This window comes from Dictyostelium purpureum (assembly GCF_000190715.1).
Source record: "Dictyostelium purpureum unplaced genomic scaffold DICPUscaffold_513, whole genome shotgun sequence".
NCBI classification, from domain to species: Eukaryota; Evosea; class Eumycetozoa; order Dictyosteliales; family Dictyosteliaceae; genus Dictyostelium; species Dictyostelium purpureum.
Window position 1 is genome coordinate 1 of NW_003519847.1, and position 18032 is coordinate 18032.

The window sequence follows — 18032 nt, forward strand, 5'->3', positions numbered from 1 at the left end:
TCTAAATATCATTTTTTTAAGTTTTTAAAAAAAAATATAAATATTCATGAAAGAATGGTTTTTTAGGATTTGTTACTTTGTTGGTTTATTTATTTATTTAGGTTATAAATAAATATTCTATTTATTTAAATTTTTATTTCAATTTTTTTTTTTTTTGTTTTTTTTTTTTTTTTCAATTAATCGTAATATGACGAATTATAAATTTTATTTTTTTTTTATTTTTTTTTTATTTTTTTTTTTATATGACCTCCCAAGTTACAATCCACACACCAAAAATTAAATATTTCTTTTAAAACTAAAAAAATAAAAAATAAAAAAAAAAAAGAACTAAAAAAATACTTTTTAATTTATAAATACAAATATACGCTCACATACACATACATACACACACACATAAATAAATATTTATTTTTTAAACACCCAAAACAAAAAAAAAAAACAAAAAAAATAATTTAAAAAAAATAAAAATTAAATTAAATTTTTTATTTTTTTTTATTTTTTTTTATTTTTTTTTTAAATAATAATTTTATTTATTTTATTTATTATCATAATCATCAAATCTTTCATCATTATAATATATTAAATTGTTTCTTTTTTTTAAATATTTTATAAAAGTGTTTAGTAATATACTGTATTGTATTGTTTAGTTTTATTTTTTAGTTTTATTTTTTATAATCGGTATTCAAAATATTTTTTTTGTAATAACTTTTGTATTATTTAATAAACTATAAATATATATATATATATATAAAAAAACCACAAAAAATCATTAGTTTCAATATTTTTTTTATTATTTATTCTTATTTTTTAAAAAAGTAAAAAAATCTTTTTTTTTTTTTTCCTTTTTGTAAAAAAAAAAAGAAAAAAGGAATTAAAATTAAAGTTAATAAAGAGATAAACTTTAAACCGCTCATAGCAGAAGGTGATAAATATATTGACAATAGTAATAATAGTGGCAATAACGAAAAAACTAACAATCCCGAAGAACTAATCAGTACGATAATTGATAATAATAATAGAAATAACAGAAAATTTAAAAATAAAACTAAAAAAACAGGATTAACAACTATAATGGACCAAACCAAATATATAAGTCTAAATAGGAATTTTAAATCAATAGATGCAAAGAAAATAATAAGGTTATCGTTAATACTTGTATTATCTATAACTATATTGATATTATTTATATTACTATTTATACCAAATTCACCAGTTAACAGAGTCACATTATCGTTTATGGAATGGATAAAGCAGATACCAAAAGGGTGGGGCTGTATACTTTTAACAATTATATATGCAGTTTCATTAGTATTTTGTTTTCCTGGCACACCCATTAATTTGGCAGCCGGGTTTTTATTTGGGCCCTATTTAGGCTCAGTTTCAACAGTATTAGGTTGTGATATAGGCGCAATATTAGCATTTTTCATTGGCAGAAATTTAACAAAAGATTGGACAACTTCAAAAATGAATGAAAATGAAAAATATAGTCAAATTAATAGTGCAGTTTCAAAAAATGGTTTATTAATTATATTTTTATTAAGATTATCACCAGCTATTCCTTTTGGTAAATATTATAGTTTTTACAATAATATGTTTTTAAAAAAATACTTTTATACTAATATTTTTTAAATATAATAGGAATTTGTAATTATATATTTGGTGCAACTAATGTTTCATTTTTTAATTATTGGGTTGGAACAACTTTAGGACTTTTACCATTTACAATTTTATACACATATTTAGGTAGTTCATTTTCAGACTTATCAGAGGTTTTCAATGACTCATTATCAGACGAAGAAAAGAGTAGAAAGAGATTTTATGGCTTGATGGGTATAACATTTTCATTTATTTTAATAGTGGCCATTACAATTATCACAAAAAGAGCTTTAAATAATGCAATGGTAGAAAAGAAAATAAATAAAGATGGTTTAGATTTAGAACAAGGTACTGAATTACCACTTATAGAGTCAAAGGATATTATCAGCAACCTATCAACAGCCTCATCACCACAAATGAATGGCAATATTAATATACAAACCAATAACTCTACATCAACATCCAACACTGCATCCACTGCATTAAATAATAATAAAAAAGCCAAAGCAATATTTAAAAGATCACCAACTGATACAGATCTTGACAGCAACAGTACAACTGAAGAATTTGACAGCAATGATGAAAATAACAGTAGCAAAGATATAATATTAACCATTAACGACCATGTAGAATTTCAAAATGATGATGAAGATTTCGATAACAACAATGATAATGATAAAACATTTTTAATTAAAAATAATTATCAAAATCCGATTCAAAAACAAATTAAATAATAATCTATTTAATAATTATACATGTATATAAAATAATATAATATATATAATATAACATATACATAACAATAAAATAATAATGATAGTAAACTCAAATATAATTTTTAATAAAAAGTTTATATATAAATTATATATAAAAAAAAAAAAAAAAAAAGTAATAATTTATTTTATTTTATTTTATTAACTTTATTTAAATTTATTATTTAAGTACAGTTTAATTAAATTATTGTGTACCTTCCAACCGTGATAAGAGTTCATTTCGATTAATAGATTTTTGCAATTGGGTAAAGATTTATTAATTGATAAACACAAGGTATCAAAATTATCAAACTTGCTTTTAATTTCATCTGAAATTACTAAACCATCTACTGTTGATGTCATTGTTGGTAATTGATTTAATTTAATTTTCCACTCGTTGATATTTAGCTTTTTGATATTGTATTCGGTTTCCATTATCTTAAAGTAATCCTTTAGCGATACTGTCTGCTCTGCAATTAAATTTAAAATATTTAAATTTAAATTATTAGTTTGGCACCAACACTTGTCATTAAATATTAAGTTGATGATATTGTTTACAACCCAATTGATTGGTGATTGCAAAAGTTTGATCTTTTTGCAACCACTGGGATAGTAATTTAAAATTTTGCATAATTCAATTAATAATTCAAAATCATTATAAAAAACCGTGCTACCATTGTTAGTATTGATGCCTCTTTTGACAATACCTCCACTACAACAGTTATTATTGAGCTCGATTGTTGGCAATAGGTAGTTTGTTATTCTGATGATTTGACATGGGATTTCGTTTTTTGATGCCATTTTTAATTGACCCTCGATACCATCTTTAATACTATATATGTTGGAGATATAAACAATTCTTTTTACAGCACCACTTTTTGAAAATTTTATCATTTCGGTAAGATGATTTGATTGCTCGTCATTTTCACTTTGATCTTTACCCACCGAATCATCATAAAGCTTTGAATTTAATATCATATTGGTTGAATACAACAAATGGTTGTATTGCAAAACGGATAAATTGAAATTTTCTTTATTTAAATTACCAATTACTGGTATTATTTTTATAAAATTATCTTCAAATATACTTGAATATAAATTGTAATGCTTAAGATTGTCTTTTATCTCTTCCATTGCCTCGCTTGTAGTTTTACTATCTTCTATTAAACAATAAACATTTTCTACACTGAATAACTTTATTAAATTGTATAATAGAAAACCGCCCAAATATCCTGATGTTGATCCAATTAAAAAAACTCTTAATCTTTCATTATGAATTGATTTTAAAATGGGTGGTTTTTTAACCTCAATATTTGTGATGGTCTTTATTTTTTTATCATCTTTTGAATTGATAGTCATTTTATTATTTTAGCTATCAAAATAACTACAAGTATAATTTTAACTTTAATTTTTTATTATTTAAAAATATTGTAAAAAAAAAAAATAAAAAAAAAAATAAAAAAAAAAGATAATATATAAAAATAAAATAAAGAATGTTTAAAAAAAAAAAAATATGTATACCATTTATAATATTTTTAATAAAATAGTATAAAACAATATCACTACTATAAAAAAATAGAAAAAATAATTAAAGATATTTTCTTTTATATATTAATTTTTATTATCTATTAAAAATTTAATAGATTAAAATTTTGTTTTTTATTATTTTAAAATTTTTTAACAAATTGGAAATTTTTTAATATACATTTTTATTTTTAAAAACTAAAATTTATATGTAAATGTACCATCTAATTTTATAAAATATTATTATTTTCATTATTATTAATTTTATATTAATAATTTTATTATTATTTTTTTTTTTTTTTTTTTAAATGTTACAAACTTCTTGACTAAATTCTAAGAGGGCATGCTCAAAGTTTTTGATTTCTTTATAATAATGTTTAACATTATATGTAATTTTTTTATAGTTTTCGTTATTAACTTTGACATAATTATCTGTAAAACTTTTTTTAGTGTTTTCAATTTCTTTTTGTTCAATTAAAAAATCCTCTATTATTTTTTTTAAAATTAAACAGTCGTTTCCCTCCATTTCCTCTAACAATGGTTCGTCTGGATGCTTTGAGCAATATTTTCTATATAATGTATTAAACATTAGGCTATTGATTTTTAATTTTTGATAGGTGGTTGTTTCTTCTAAACCATCGTTAATGACCGAGAGTTTATTAAATTTCTTATTTAATTTTTTAAATGAATTACATTGCTCTTTTGGTAATTTACAAAAAACCGTTGAAACTTGATTTAAAAATATTATTATTATAAAAAAAAAAAGAACTTTATATTTCATTTTTTTCTATTTATATTTATCTATTTAAAATAAAATTGTTTTGTCAAATTAAAAGAATATATTTTTAAACCAAACATTAAATAAATTAAAAATAAAAAAATAAAAAAATAAAAAATTAAAAAAAATAAAAAAAAATTAAAATAATAAATTTTTTTACCTAAAATGATAAAAAAGATCCTATGGCATCCTTTTTAAAACAATGAAAACTATTTATCAAAATTTAAATAAATAAATATATTCTAATAACTATATTATTTATTTAAAAAGATGTTTTTTTTCTGTTTAAGCAACACTAATTGTTAAGTCTGTACCTCCTGTATTAATGAAGGTTAGTTTAGCACCATAAAAATCACGAGAGAATTCTTGAGAATTTTGAAATAGAATTGTTTGCATGTCATTGCCCTCGATGGTTGTAGTCTTTCAATGATATAATGAGGAGGATTGTAAAATTCCCACTTGATCCTAAACTTAAGAGATCATATTGAACCATCATATTATCAAAAATTACAAGAATCAACATCTCCTGAACAATTTAGACAGCAACAAAAACAATATCTCCATCAAATCAACAACCACAACAAATTATTAATAATAGTGGGTATCAAATCCCAACGTCCCTACCAATACTCCCCATTAATTGATATGCAAAATAATAAAAAGCTATTTAATATATACATAAAATGTAAATAAAATGTAAATAAAACTATAAACATAATTAAAAAAAAATTTTCTCTTTTTTTTTTCACATTTATATAACCATTGTAAAAAAAATTAATTTTTCACTTTATTAAGATACCATCATTTACTTATATTAAATATTCAAAATAATAAATAATAAAAAAAAAAAATAAAAATAAAAATAAAAATAAAAATAAAAATAAAAAAGTCAGTTGAGATTATTATAATAAACTACATGCCAAGATTTGAGTCATGATTTAAATATTATAATAATTCTAATTCTTTTTTTTTTTTTTATCTATTTTTTAATTATTTTTAAATAAAAATACAAAAAAAAAAAAATAACCAAAAAATAAACTATAAAAAAACTAAAAGAAAAATGAATTAATTAGTCAAATATGTGAAAACACTCGGTTTTTTTTTTAAATTTCCACAATGAGTCAAACTATTTCATTTTTTCTTTTTTTTTTTTTTAAAAATTTTTTTTTTTAATTTTATTTTTTTTTAATTTTTTTTTTAATTTTTTTTTTTTTTAATTTTTTTTTTAATTTTTTTTTTTTTTTTTTTTTTAGCCGAGTTATTTGATTTTTTTTTTTTTTTTTTTTTTTTTTTTTTTTTACCGGGGGTGGAAAACCCCCCCCAAAAGGGGGGGGTCCCCAAAAAATTAAAAGAAACCCCCCCAAAAAAATATATTTTGTTTTTAAAATTAAAAAAAAAAATTACATATCTTTTTTTTATATACCCCCCCCCAAAACATTTTTTAAATACTAATAAATAATAATAATAATAATAATAATTAATAATATGATCTAAACATTATTTATATTTTATTTTTTAATTTACCTATATTCACGCGCATTGCTTGTGTGAAAATTTAAAATTTCACCCCACACATTTTTATATTGTTATTTATTTCTCTTATACAGTCAACATATTCCATTAGAATCGCAAAAGGAAAATTTTTTTTTTTTTTTTTTTTTTTTATAATAATAATAACCCAACCACACAATGATAATTAATTTGACTCATTACAAAAAAAAATATTTATATAAAATATTTTTTTTTATTATTATAATATTAATTTTATTATAATCTATTAATAAATAATAATTATAATATTTTATATTTATACCACAATATTGATTCATTAAACCTTTTTTTATTTTATTTCTATTTTCGTTTTTAAAATTTAAAATATTTTTTAAAAATTTTAAAATTTTTTTTTATAACAAATAATATATAAATAATAAATAAAAATTAATTATTAACATTATTTTATAAACTTATATATATAATAATAGTAAAAATGACAAAATTACACAACAAAGTTAAAGATATGAGCTTAGCCGCTTGGGGTCGTAAAGAAATCGAAATTGCCGAAAATGAAATGCCAGGTTTAATGGCCTTAAGAAAGAAATACGGTTCAACTCAACCATTAAAAGGTGCTCGTATTGCTGGTTGTTTACACATGACCATCCAAACTGCCGTTTTAATTGAAACCTTAACTGCTTTAGGTGCTGCTGTCCAATGGTCATCATGTAACATTTTCTCCACTCAAGATCAAGCCGCCGCCGCTATTGCTGCCACTGGTGTCCCAGTCTATGCCTGGAAAGGTGAAACCGAAGAAGAATACAACTGGTGTATTGAACAAACCATTGTTTTCCAAGATGGTCAACCATTAAACATGATCTTAGATGATGGTGGTGATTTAACCAACCTCGTCCACGCCAAATACCCACAATACTTAGCTGGTATCAAAGGTATCTCAGAAGAAACCACCACTGGTGTCCACAACTTATACAAAATGTTCAAAGATGGTAAATTAAAAGTCCCAGCCATCAATGTCAATGACTCTGTCACCAAATCAAAATTCGATAATTTATACGGTTGTCGTGAATCATTAGTCGATGGTATCAAACGTGCCACCGATGTTATGGTTGCTGGTAAAGTTGCCGTCGTTGCTGGTTATGGTGATGTCGGTAAAGGTTGTGCTCAAGCTTTAGGTCGTCAAGGTGCTCGTGTTATGGTCACTGAAATCGATCCAATCAATGCCCTCCAAGCCTGTATGGATGGTTACCAAGTTGTCACCATGGAATATGCTGCCTCACAAGCCAACATCTTTGTTACCACCACTGGTTGTAAAGACATTATCGTCGGCAAACACTTTGAAGTCATGAAAGAAGATGCCATCGTCTGTAACATTGGTCACTTTGATTGTGAAATCGATGTTGCTTGGTTAAATGCCAACGCCAAAAAAGATAACGTTAAACCACAAGTTGATCGTTACACTTTAGCCAGCGGTACCCACATCATCTTATTAGCCGAAGGTCGTTTAGTCAACTTAGGTTGTGGTACTGGTCATCCATCATTCGTTATGTCAAACTCTTTCTGTAACCAAACTTTAGCCCAAATTGCCCTCTGGACTGAAACCGAAAAATACCCATTAGGTGTTCACTTCTTACCAAAAATTTTAGATGAAGAAGTTGCCCGTCTCCATCTCGGTCAACTCGGTGCCACTTTAACCGTTTTAACTCAAGACCAAGCTGATTACTTAGGTGTTTCAATCGAAGGTTGTTACAAACCAGATCATTACCGTTATTAAATTGTTTCACTAAATATTTATATTTAGGGTTTCTTACTTTATATACTGTGTTTTTACAATAAATCTTTTTTTTTTTTTAATATGATATATTTTATTATATATAATATCTAAAAAAATAAAGAAAAAAAAATTAAAAAAAATAAAAAAAATTAAAAAATTAAAAAAAAAATATTACATATGTCTTTTTATTTATCTTTTTTTCAGAAACAGTTGTTTATTTTTATAAAAACTATTTATAAATTCATAGAATTTTTTATTTATTTTTTATAATACTATATGTTTTATAGTATTTTCATATTTTTGAATATACAAATTATAATTGAATACCAAATTTAGAGTTTTGAATGGATCACCCAATTTAATTAATATTCAAAATAATTTATATTTATTTATTTTTATTTTTTTTATTTTTTTTTTTCGAATTTTTTTAATTTTTTTTTTTTTTTTTTTAATTTTTTAATTTTTTATTTGTTTTATGTTATTTTCAAATTAATAATTTTAAATTTAAATTTAAATTAAGGAATTAAGAAAATGTCAATATTAGAATCTAAAATATCAACTCCAAATAAATCACCACCCCAGCAACAAAAATATACACCAGAACAAGGTAAATTTATTAATTGGTTATATACTTAATAAATTCAAATTTTAAATAATCCAAATTAATTATATATTAATTTTTTAAAAATTCATTTTTTTTTTTTAAAATCTCAAATATAAAAACTAAAATTTAAAAAAAGATCAAGATATAGTAAGATCAATGTGGGAAACACCGTCAATATATCAATATTTATCATTTTTTAAACAACCGCTAGGCATTAAAAATGTATCGAGCGACGATTTAGAGGGTTTGTTATTAAACCCAAAAAATTATCCAAAACTAACCGGTGAAATATTTATTGCATTATTAAAAGATTTATTACCAATTACAAAGCAAAGAACAATAAAGTAGGTTTCATATAATAATAATAATTATAATTATAATATTAACTAATTTCATTATCTATCATATAGTTTTAACAATTGGGAACAATTCTTAAAAACAGAATTAAATAAAGAAAATAATTATTTTGACATTTTTGATGAGAATCCATTCCTTGAAGGTGATCAATTTTCAGAAATATCTCAAGTAAAAGACAGAGTATTATTATTAAAGGCAGTTTGTGATTGGAGTTTAGCAAAATCACAAACCATTTTAGCACATGTTAAAAATTATCTTAATGAACCTGATACATTGGTATGTTTATTATATTATTGTTTATTTTATTTATTTAATCATATTATTAATAGTTATTATTATTATTACTATTATTTTAAATATTATTGTAGAGAAATTTACCATTGGGCATTTTAAATAATCAAAAAGAGTTTTATTATTATTTTGGGGATTATAGATTATACAGAGAAACAGTTACCAATTCAAATGGAAGGAAAAAGACCAAAGATCAAGGTAGAGAGCAAAATGGTAAATGGGAAATCGTTTGTTCAACAAGTGAAGAGTGGGATGAGATTATTGAAAAGTATGAACCATATAGCGAAGAGGGGGATGAGTCAGATGAAAAAACATTATATATAAATTTAAAGGATGTTTACCCACAGGTTACAGCAAAATTAGCAGCATCTAAAAGAAAGAAGAATAGCATGTTTTCTTCAGCACAAGTATCAAATCCTGTTAACGATTCAAAACATTGGAGATCTTCACGTTTACTTGCTAAGGATTTAAGAAAGAAAGAACAAGAGGATTTAATGCAGATTCAACAACAACAAATACAACAGTTAGAAAATGATCCATTCTCTAGACCAAGATCAACTAGAGCAAGAACCAATCTTTATTTCAATGATGAAGGTGTTTTAAATAACCCACAAGAAAATGATGAGGATATGATTGGTGGTGGCAAAAGTGTTGAAAATGTTAGAAAAAGAGGTAGAGGTTCATATGAAGATAAACAATCTATTCAAGTTCATTTTAGTAGAAGTGGTAGAAGAGTTATAACAGATGATTATGGTAGACCAAGAGCATATTCTTCTTTAACAGATGATGAAAAGAAATATGTTGATGGATTTATTGAAGAGGAGGGAGATGGGGAAGGAGGACAAGAGGAAGAAGAATATAGAGAACAATATAGAGAAGAGGGAGAAGAAGACGAAAGCGAGGAGGAAGAAAGAGAAGAGGCTAAAGATATTGTTAACAATAATGAAAGTGACAATAATAAATCTATAGATAAAGAGAAAATGATAGTAATATAGATAATAATAAAAATAATGAAAATGACAATAATAAGTCCGAAAAGCAAAAATTACAGGAACAATTACAACAATTACAACAACAGGTTTTAAAGGAACAACAACAGCCACACCAAGAAAAGCCAAAGGAAACCATAACACCAAAGGAACCAATGGAGGAATCTAAAAGCCATCAAGATGAAAAGATGGAGATGGATAACCATAGTAGCGATATTAATAGCAACACTTTAGACAACGAGGATACCAATAATAAAAATAATAGTAATAATAACTCTACCAATAATATTAATAGTTCAAATAATACAGTAAATATATAAATAAAAGGTTTAAATAAAACCCTATAGTTGGAAAAAAAAAATTCCTAAAAATATTTCAAAAACAATATCTGTATTTCTTATTTTTTTAAAAAAAGACAAATAGAATCAAAGTTTTAATCTTATCTTTTTTTTTTTTTTTTTATTTTTTTTCCCATTAAAAATTTAATTCAAATATTTTTAAAACAATAAATATGCAAATAAATAAGCACAACCACACATTCACACACTTTTTTTTTCATTCCACTTGTTCGTTAAATCTAATGTTGTATTTATAATAATTAGTAATTTATTTTTTTTGTTTTTAGGAACAGCTACTGCACACAATCTATGGGGATTTTATTTATTTCTAGAGAAATTGTTTTTTTTCATATTTTTTTTTTTTTTTAAATTAATTTTCTTTTTACTTTGTTCTTTTTTTATTTAAAGCGATTCTTTAAAAGTTTCTCCTTTTATAAATAAACAAGCAAAATTAAAAAAAAAAAAAAAAAAAAAAAAAATAGATTTTTACAGTATTTTTATTTAATTTTAATTTTTTTTTTTTTTTTAGTTTTACATAAAAAAGCGGAGTGATTCGAAATAAAAATTATTTTTTTTTATATAAATCATAAATAGGGCTGGTGTATCTTTGGACATATTAGCAAAAAAATATACAAATATATTTAAGGTAAATAAAAGAAATAAAACAGTATAATAAAGAAGCAATAAAAAATGTTTTGTTTGATCTTTTATTTTAAAAAAAAGAATCTATAAAGATCTTTAGATCATTTCATATGATCTTTTGGTTGTTCATCATATAATTTTAAACAAATTAAAATACAAATAAAATAAAGGAATTAGTAATTAATAACAACAATAATATAAATAATAATAATAATAATAATTAATAAATATTTTACCAAAAAACTTTTTATTTTTATTTCTAAAAATAAAACACACCACACAAACACTAATAATAATAGTTATTATTTTTCATTCCTACACATGTGTTTAAACAATAACACTCACCAACACACTCACATACCCACAAATAAAATTTTTTTTATATATAGAAAAAAAATTAAGTAAATTATTATTTGTATATTTGATTGAAATTATTTTATTAATAGAATAGGATGGGATTAGTAGTAAAATAATAGATAATATATTTATTATTATTATTATTATTACTATATTATATATAAAAATTAATTATCTTTTTATTTTTTTTCTTTTTAAAACTATAATTTGTGTGGGGAGTTAAAGAAGAAAAAAAGATCAAAATTTTTTATAAATATATTTCTTTTTTTTTTTTTGTTTTTTTTATAAAATAAACTTTTCCAATTTTCACACATGATGCATCAAAAACAACAAAATAAAAAATAATAAAAATAATAAAATTTTTTTATTTCAACATTACAATATATCTCATTCCACAATTTTTTTTATTTTTTTTATTTCCCACACCCCACTTTGTTACACTCCCCACAGAAACTCCAAAAACAATTTTTTTTTTTTAATATTATTTATATCAAAGTAAAAATCCAATAGTTTTTATTATTTTTTTAAACTTTGTCAAAAAGTTACATATTATCACCTTTACTTTTAACAAAAAAAATAAAAATAAAAAAAATAACACAATAGATATCAATGATTCTAAAAATAAATATTAAAAATAAAATAAAAAAAAAATCAACAAAAAAAAAAAATAAAATAAAATATAGTAACAACAAAAAATATAAATAATATATAATAAATCATCAAATAATATATAAAGCAAATAATAATTATTATTTTGTTTATTTTTATTGTTTTGTTTTATTTTTTATATATGTTGTTGTGTTTGAAAGTCTAATTAGACTAATTAATTAATTTCGATAATTATAATAATTAAAAGTATTTTATAATAATAAAAAAAGAAATAAAATAGTTCTATATTTTTATTTTTTCTATAAATAAATTTTTTTAAAAAACCCAGTACTCCTGTAATAACATATATGTATATAAATAAAATGGTAATATATTTAAAAATAATCAAAAATTGAATAATAAAAATCACACACCAATAAAAAAAAAAAAAAAAAAAAAAATAGTCTTTTTATAGTATTATTTATTCATCATCCATCCCCTTTTTAATTCATAATAATAATAGTTATAAATACTTGCTTTTTATTTTATTCTTTTTGGTTTTATTTTTATTATATTCAATATATCTATTTTGCAAATATATATATTTAAAAACAGTGTTGTCATTTTAAATCTTTATAAATATATATAAACCCACATATATTTGTACATTCATTTTTTTTTTTTTAATTTCGGTGAATGATGTTCAATACCTTTAGGACATTCCAACTCTAAAGTGGTTATTTTGTTTTATATTAATTAAAATATATAAAAAAACATAAAAAATAATTATAAATTTTACTTTTTTTTATTTTTAATTTAAATTTTGGTTCTTTATTGTATTTTATTTGTATTGTTTTAATAACAAAGTAATTAATGTTTAAAATATAAATAATATATTCCTTTATTAATTAACAAAATATTAATTTATTTGTTTTTTTTTTTAAAAATAGATGAAATTAAATATTAATTTTAATATATTATTAGTTGTATTATTAGTTTTATTAAGATGTAATTCTATAGAAAGTTCATCAGCTGATAGTGGCAGTGATGAGGGTCAATTCCCACAAAGTATTAAATTATCAGTAACCGGTAAATCAAACGAAATGTTGGTTAGTTGGTTTACAAATAATCAAATTGGGAATTCATTTGTACAATACTCTTTATCTGTCGCAAATTTAGTCAAATACGGAGCAGGATCAAAGAAAGGTGTAGTTACTGTCAATGGTAAATCAGAAAAGTTTTCAACATGGACTGGTTACTCAAATGCAGTTGTTTTAAGTGGTTTGGAGCCAATGACTACTTATTATTATCAATGTGGTGGCTCAACAAGTTTAATTCTTTCTGAAATCAGTTCATTTACCACATCAAATTTTTCAACTGATGGCAGTTATTCAAACCATGTCACTCCATTCACTATTGCAGTTTATGGTGATATGGGCTATGGTGGTGGCTATAATAACACTGTTAAAGTACTTCAAGATAATCTTCCACAATACGCTATGATCATCCATGTTGGTGATATTGCCTATGCCGATTATGATAAAGTTGAACAAGGTAACCAAACCATCTGGAATGACTTCCTTCAATCCATCCAATCGGTCACAAGTAAACTTCCATACATGACCACTCCAGGTAATCATGATGTATTTTATTCATTCACCGCCTATCAAACTACTTTTAATATGCCAGGTTCATCATCTATGCCATGGTATTCATTCGATTATAATGGTGTTCACTTTTTATCATTCTCCACCGAATCAGATTTAGCTCCATTTACTCAACAATATCAATGGATTAAAAGTGATTTAGAATCTCATAGAAAGCAAAACCCAAGTGGTTGGATTATTGCTTATGCTCACAGACCATATTATTGTTCAACTAATGTCGATTGGTGTAGAAAACAAACTCTTCGTGCTTTAATCGAATCAACAATTGGTGAATTATTCCAAACTTATAATGTCGATTTATATTTAGCTGGCCATAGTCATGCTGCCGAATTAACACTTCCAACATATAAACAAACTCCAATTGGTTCATTTGAAAACCCAGGTGCAACAAGTATGTATAATATTATTATTGAATTTTAAAAATATATATTAATTAATTATTTTTTTGTTTGTTTTATTTTAGTTCATTTAACACTTGGTGCTGCAGGAAATCAAGAAGGTTTGGATTATAATTATGTAGAGCCAGCTCCACTTTGGTCATCTTTTAGAGTATCTGAATTAGGTTTTGGTCAATTCCATATTTACAATTCTACTCATATTCTTTGGCAATTCATCACCGATAAAGATACTGTCCTTGATGAAAAATGGATTGTTAAAGGTTATTTCGATTAAAAAATAATTATATATATATATACTATATTATTTGTATAAAATTAATAAAGATTTATCAAATGGATATAGATTTTTTTATTTATTTTTTTATTTTTAAAATTTTAGTATAAATAAAAATAAAGAAACATAAAGAAAAAAAAAAAAAAATAGAATAAATTCATTTTAATTTTTTTTTAAAAATATTGTCTAAAGTTTGTTTTTATTTTGATTATAAAGAATTGAACATATCATTTATATCAGATGCTCTTGGATTATGGATTGTAATATTTGGTATTGATGAAAGTAATGAATCTGTAATTTTATAGTTTTTGCAAAGTTTTAAAAATTTTACTGATTTTGAAAGAATATTTGGTTCCAAGGGTTTTTTAAAACTTGAAGAGAATGATATGCATGTTACCGAGGGAGGGATAATATTTCCAGCTACTGATTGGTTAAAGCTATAACCAAAGTTTAGGGTGGTAAGAGATGACGGTAAACTATTTTCGATTATTATTTGATTAAAACAATAGCCAAATGTGAGGACTTGCAGTGAGTTTGGTAAAGAGTTGCAAGGTATAATTCTATTAAACTCAGCAGATAGAGTTAGGGTTTCTAATGAGTCGGGTAAGATACCAGGTAATATATCTTGATTAAAGTCTCGCCCGAATGAAAGGTGTTTTAAGTTTTTAGGTAGTGAGCCAATATATAGTTCGCAGTTGAAGCAATTATCAAAAGATAAAGATGTAATTGATTTTGGTAAAATATCATTATGAATTACAGAGTTGAAGGATTTCCCAAACGAAAGAGAGGTAACAGATGGAGGGATGATATCGTGTGATAGTATTTGGTTAAAATAGGCACCAAAGGTAAGGGTTTTGACTGATGGCGGGATTATAAATGGTGATATTGGTTCATTAACATACTTTTGACTAAAAGAGAATGTGAGAGTTTCAACAGAATGTGGAATTGAGTACAGTTCGGTGGGTGGCAACCCAAAAGTAAGTTTTTTAACAGATGGTGGTATTTGATTTGGTAATACAGACTGACCATATACATTTGAAAAATGCAACTCTTTAATTGAGGATGGTAAGTTGTGGATATCTTGATTAAAATTAAAGCCCAATGATAGATAGGTAATTGAGTTTGGTAAGTGATTCAAAGGTTGGTTAAATTGATCACCAAATATGAGCGTATGCACTGATTCTGGTATTAAAAATCGGTCTATTTTTTGATTAAAATCGTTTCCTAGAGTCAAAACCTCGACTCCAAATGGTATAGACCCAAATTGAAGTTCTTGATAACAAATTTTTAATATCTTTACACTTGGAGGCACTATATGTGGAGTGAGGGGTTGCTTAAAATTTGAAGATAGCTGAAGTTTAGTCACGGATGAGGGTATCGAATGGGCCTGTAGTGGTTGAAGAAAGTGGCATTGGAATGAAAGATCGGTAATGCTCGATGATAATACACCTGGGTCAATAGCTCTGTTAAACTTTTCACCAAAAATAAGGGTGGTTACTGAATCTGGGATACTGTTTTTAAATATTTCACAGTTAAATTCTCTACCCAAAGAGATTGATTTGCATCGTGGAGGTATTGACTGGCCAGCTAAAAGTTCTTGGTTGTATCTTCCAGATATATTAACAAACTTTAGGTTTTTCGGTAAAGAATCTTTAACAAATATATGATTATAAGGATCCTCAAAAGAGATTGATGTCAAAGACTCTGGTAAAACAAATGGTTTAATAGGTTGATTGTATCCATGCGAAAACGATATTGATTCTACACCTTCAGGGATTATACCTTTAGTTAATAATGTATTAAATCCATAGCCAAAATTTAATCTCTTTGTTGTTTCTGGGATAATACCAGGCACTAAATTTCTGTAAAACTTGTAACCTATTGACAGCACTTCCACACCCAGAGGAATATCTCCAACTTGTAGCTGTTCATAATCTTTGGTTGAATTTAAATAAAATACATCCTCTGCTGAGTAATACCAAGGGTGGTCACCTTGTGTATCCAAATTTAATTCCAATATATAATCTCTAAATCTATAGTTTATTAAACTTTCTCTAGTTGTACAGCTAAAATAATAATAAAAGTTATATTTGTTTATATTGGTTTTAATTAAATTTCTTAAATAACAATTTCTATAGATAAAATAAAATAATTCATTTTTATTATTATCTGCAATATGCATTATTTATTTATTAATATCAATTATTTATTATTTAGTATTTGGTTTATTATTATTTATTGTTGTTTATAAAAATAAAATAAATTAAATATAAATTAAAAAAAATAAAAATTTAAAAAAAAAATCAATTAATTTAACTTTTTTTTTTTTTATTCAAAAATTTTTTTTGTTTTTTTTTAATATTTAAAAAGTTATCCAACAACAATCAAAGTTTATTAAAAAATTCATTAAAACATTACAGTTAATTAAATTATATTTTTTTTTTATAAAAAAAAAAAAAAAAGCCAATAAAATTTATTGCATAATGCAAGTACAATGAAACCATTGAAATAAATTACAATGTTTTTTTTTTTTTTATTTCATGTTGGGATTATAATAAAATAAAAATTTTTTTTTTATTGTATTAGTTTGGCGCCCACTTTTTTTTTTTTCTTTTTTTTTTTTTTTTTCAAAATCTATTATTTTAAATTTAAAATTTTTTTTCTTTTGTTTTTTTAAAAAATATATATTCACATAGTTTTTATTTGTATAATACTTGTATATAAAAAATATAAAAACTATAATTATTTATTTATTTATTTATTTAATTTAATTTATTTATTTATTTATTCATTTAAAATATTTAATTTATTAATTTAAATTAAAGTAAAGGTAAATTTTAAAAAACAGCTATATTAATAATTAATTTTATTATCATTATTATAAATATATATTTTGTTGTTTATTTTTATTTTCATTTCCTTTTTTAGTCTCCACTCACCCACTGACACTCACACCCCCCACATTATACAATAATCAATATAATTTGCATATTATAAAACATGCACTATAATAATAATAATAATATTATCATCATTTGTATGATCAAAAAAAAAAATAAATAAAAAAAATAAATAACAAAACAAAACAAAAAAAAAAATAAACAAAAAAAAAAAATAATTTAAAATTTAATCCATAATAATTAATAATCTAAATAATAATGTTAGTCTTTAGATTTAATTTATGGCTCGATTTTAAGAGAGAATAAAATATTAGTAGAAACACAATATTAATTTTTTTAATTTACCAATACCAAAATAAATCACCAAATTATAAATTAATAACTAAAATTTTAATATCATACCCCCTATACGTGCACCGGTCACCCCAACACCCTTTTTTAAAATATTTCTTTCTATTTATTCTAAAAAACAATATCTATTATTATCTCTCCACAAAAAAATTGTTAATATATAAGATATTCTCTTAATTTTATATCATGTAAATTTTTTTATGTGTGCATTTTTCATTTTTTATACAATATCAAATCACATCACATTCACTATTATTTTTTTTTTATTATTATATTTTTTGTTTCTATATAAATAAAAATCAGAACAATGATGAATTATTAGCTATTATTATCGATAATAGTC

General features: G+C 23.0%; 7 protein-coding genes across 7 annotated transcripts; 4 read left to right on the forward strand and 3 right to left on the reverse strand.

Moving 5' to 3' along the window:
• Nucleotides 1-1071: 1071 nt before the first annotated feature.
• Nucleotides 1072-2330, forward strand: DICPUDRAFT_43022 (uncharacterized protein; the record flags this gene model as incomplete). Its single annotated transcript, XM_003294110.1, has 2 exons — nt 1072-1564; nt 1639-2330. The coding sequence occupies 2 exons, from the start codon at nt 1072-1074 to the stop codon at nt 2328-2330; spliced, it is 1185 nt and encodes a 394-aa protein (XP_003294158.1).
• Nucleotides 2331-2516: 186 nt separating this feature from the next.
• DICPUDRAFT_159112 (uncharacterized protein) lies at nt 2517-3707 on the reverse strand (the record flags this gene model as incomplete). Its single annotated transcript, XM_003294114.1, has 1 exon — nt 2517-3707. One exon carries the CDS (start codon nt 3705-3707, stop codon nt 2517-2519), a length of 1191 nt encoding a protein of 396 aa, XP_003294162.1.
• Nucleotides 3708-4176: 469 nt separating this feature from the next.
• On the reverse strand, nt 4177-4653 carry DICPUDRAFT_159113 (uncharacterized protein; the record flags this gene model as incomplete). Its single annotated transcript, XM_003294115.1, has 1 exon — nt 4177-4653. The coding sequence occupies one exon, from the start codon at nt 4651-4653 to the stop codon at nt 4177-4179; it is 477 nt and encodes a 158-aa protein (XP_003294163.1).
• A 1963-nt stretch (nt 4654-6616) lies between these two features.
• DICPUDRAFT_93172 (S-adenosyl-L-homocysteine hydrolase) lies at nt 6617-8092 on the forward strand. Its single transcript, XM_003294111.1, has one exon. It carries the CDS (start codon nt 6638-6640, stop codon nt 7931-7933), a length of 1296 nt encoding a protein of 431 aa, XP_003294159.1. The 5' UTR covers nt 6617-6637; the 3' UTR covers nt 7934-8092.
• A 372-nt stretch (nt 8093-8464) lies between these two features.
• DICPUDRAFT_84657 (uncharacterized protein) lies at nt 8465-11074 on the forward strand (the record flags this gene model as incomplete). Its single annotated transcript, XM_003294112.1, has 6 exons — nt 8465-8540; nt 8674-8881; nt 8948-9170; nt 9263-10133; nt 10181-10482; nt 11042-11074. The coding sequence occupies 6 exons, from the start codon at nt 8465-8467 to the stop codon at nt 11072-11074; spliced, it is 1713 nt and encodes a 570-aa protein (XP_003294160.1).
• Nucleotides 11075-12680: 1606 nt separating this feature from the next.
• DICPUDRAFT_93173 (uncharacterized protein) lies at nt 12681-14566 on the forward strand. The gene is made up of 3 exons (XM_003294113.1): nt 12681-12965; nt 13050-14157; nt 14230-14566. Exons 2-3 carry the CDS (start codon nt 13050-13052, stop codon nt 14436-14438), a joined length of 1317 nt encoding a protein of 438 aa, XP_003294161.1. The 5' UTR covers nt 12681-12965; the 3' UTR covers nt 14439-14566.
• Nucleotides 14567-14646: 80 nt separating this feature from the next.
• DICPUDRAFT_43033 (uncharacterized protein) lies at nt 14647-16620 on the reverse strand (the record flags this gene model as incomplete). The annotated part of the gene is made up of 2 exons (XM_003294116.1): nt 14647-16316; nt 16431-16620. The coding sequence occupies 2 exons, from the start codon at nt 16618-16620 to the stop codon at nt 14647-14649; spliced, it is 1860 nt and encodes a 619-aa protein (XP_003294164.1).
• Nucleotides 16621-18032: the final 1412 nt, after the last annotated feature.

Excerpts from the sequence above, each read along its gene's own strand:
- DICPUDRAFT_93172 (XM_003294111.1), top strand. The coding sequence starts at position 6,638 with ATGACAAAATTACACAACAAAGTTAAAGATATGAGCTTAGCCGCTTGG.
- DICPUDRAFT_93173 (XM_003294113.1), top strand. The coding sequence starts at position 13,050 with ATGAAATTAAATATTAATTTTAATATATTATTAGTTGTATTATTAGTT. Across the intron at positions 14,158-14,229 it reads TGAAAACCCAGGTGCAACAA|TTCATTTAACACTTGGTGCT; the intron begins GTATGTATAATA and ends GTTTTATTTTAG.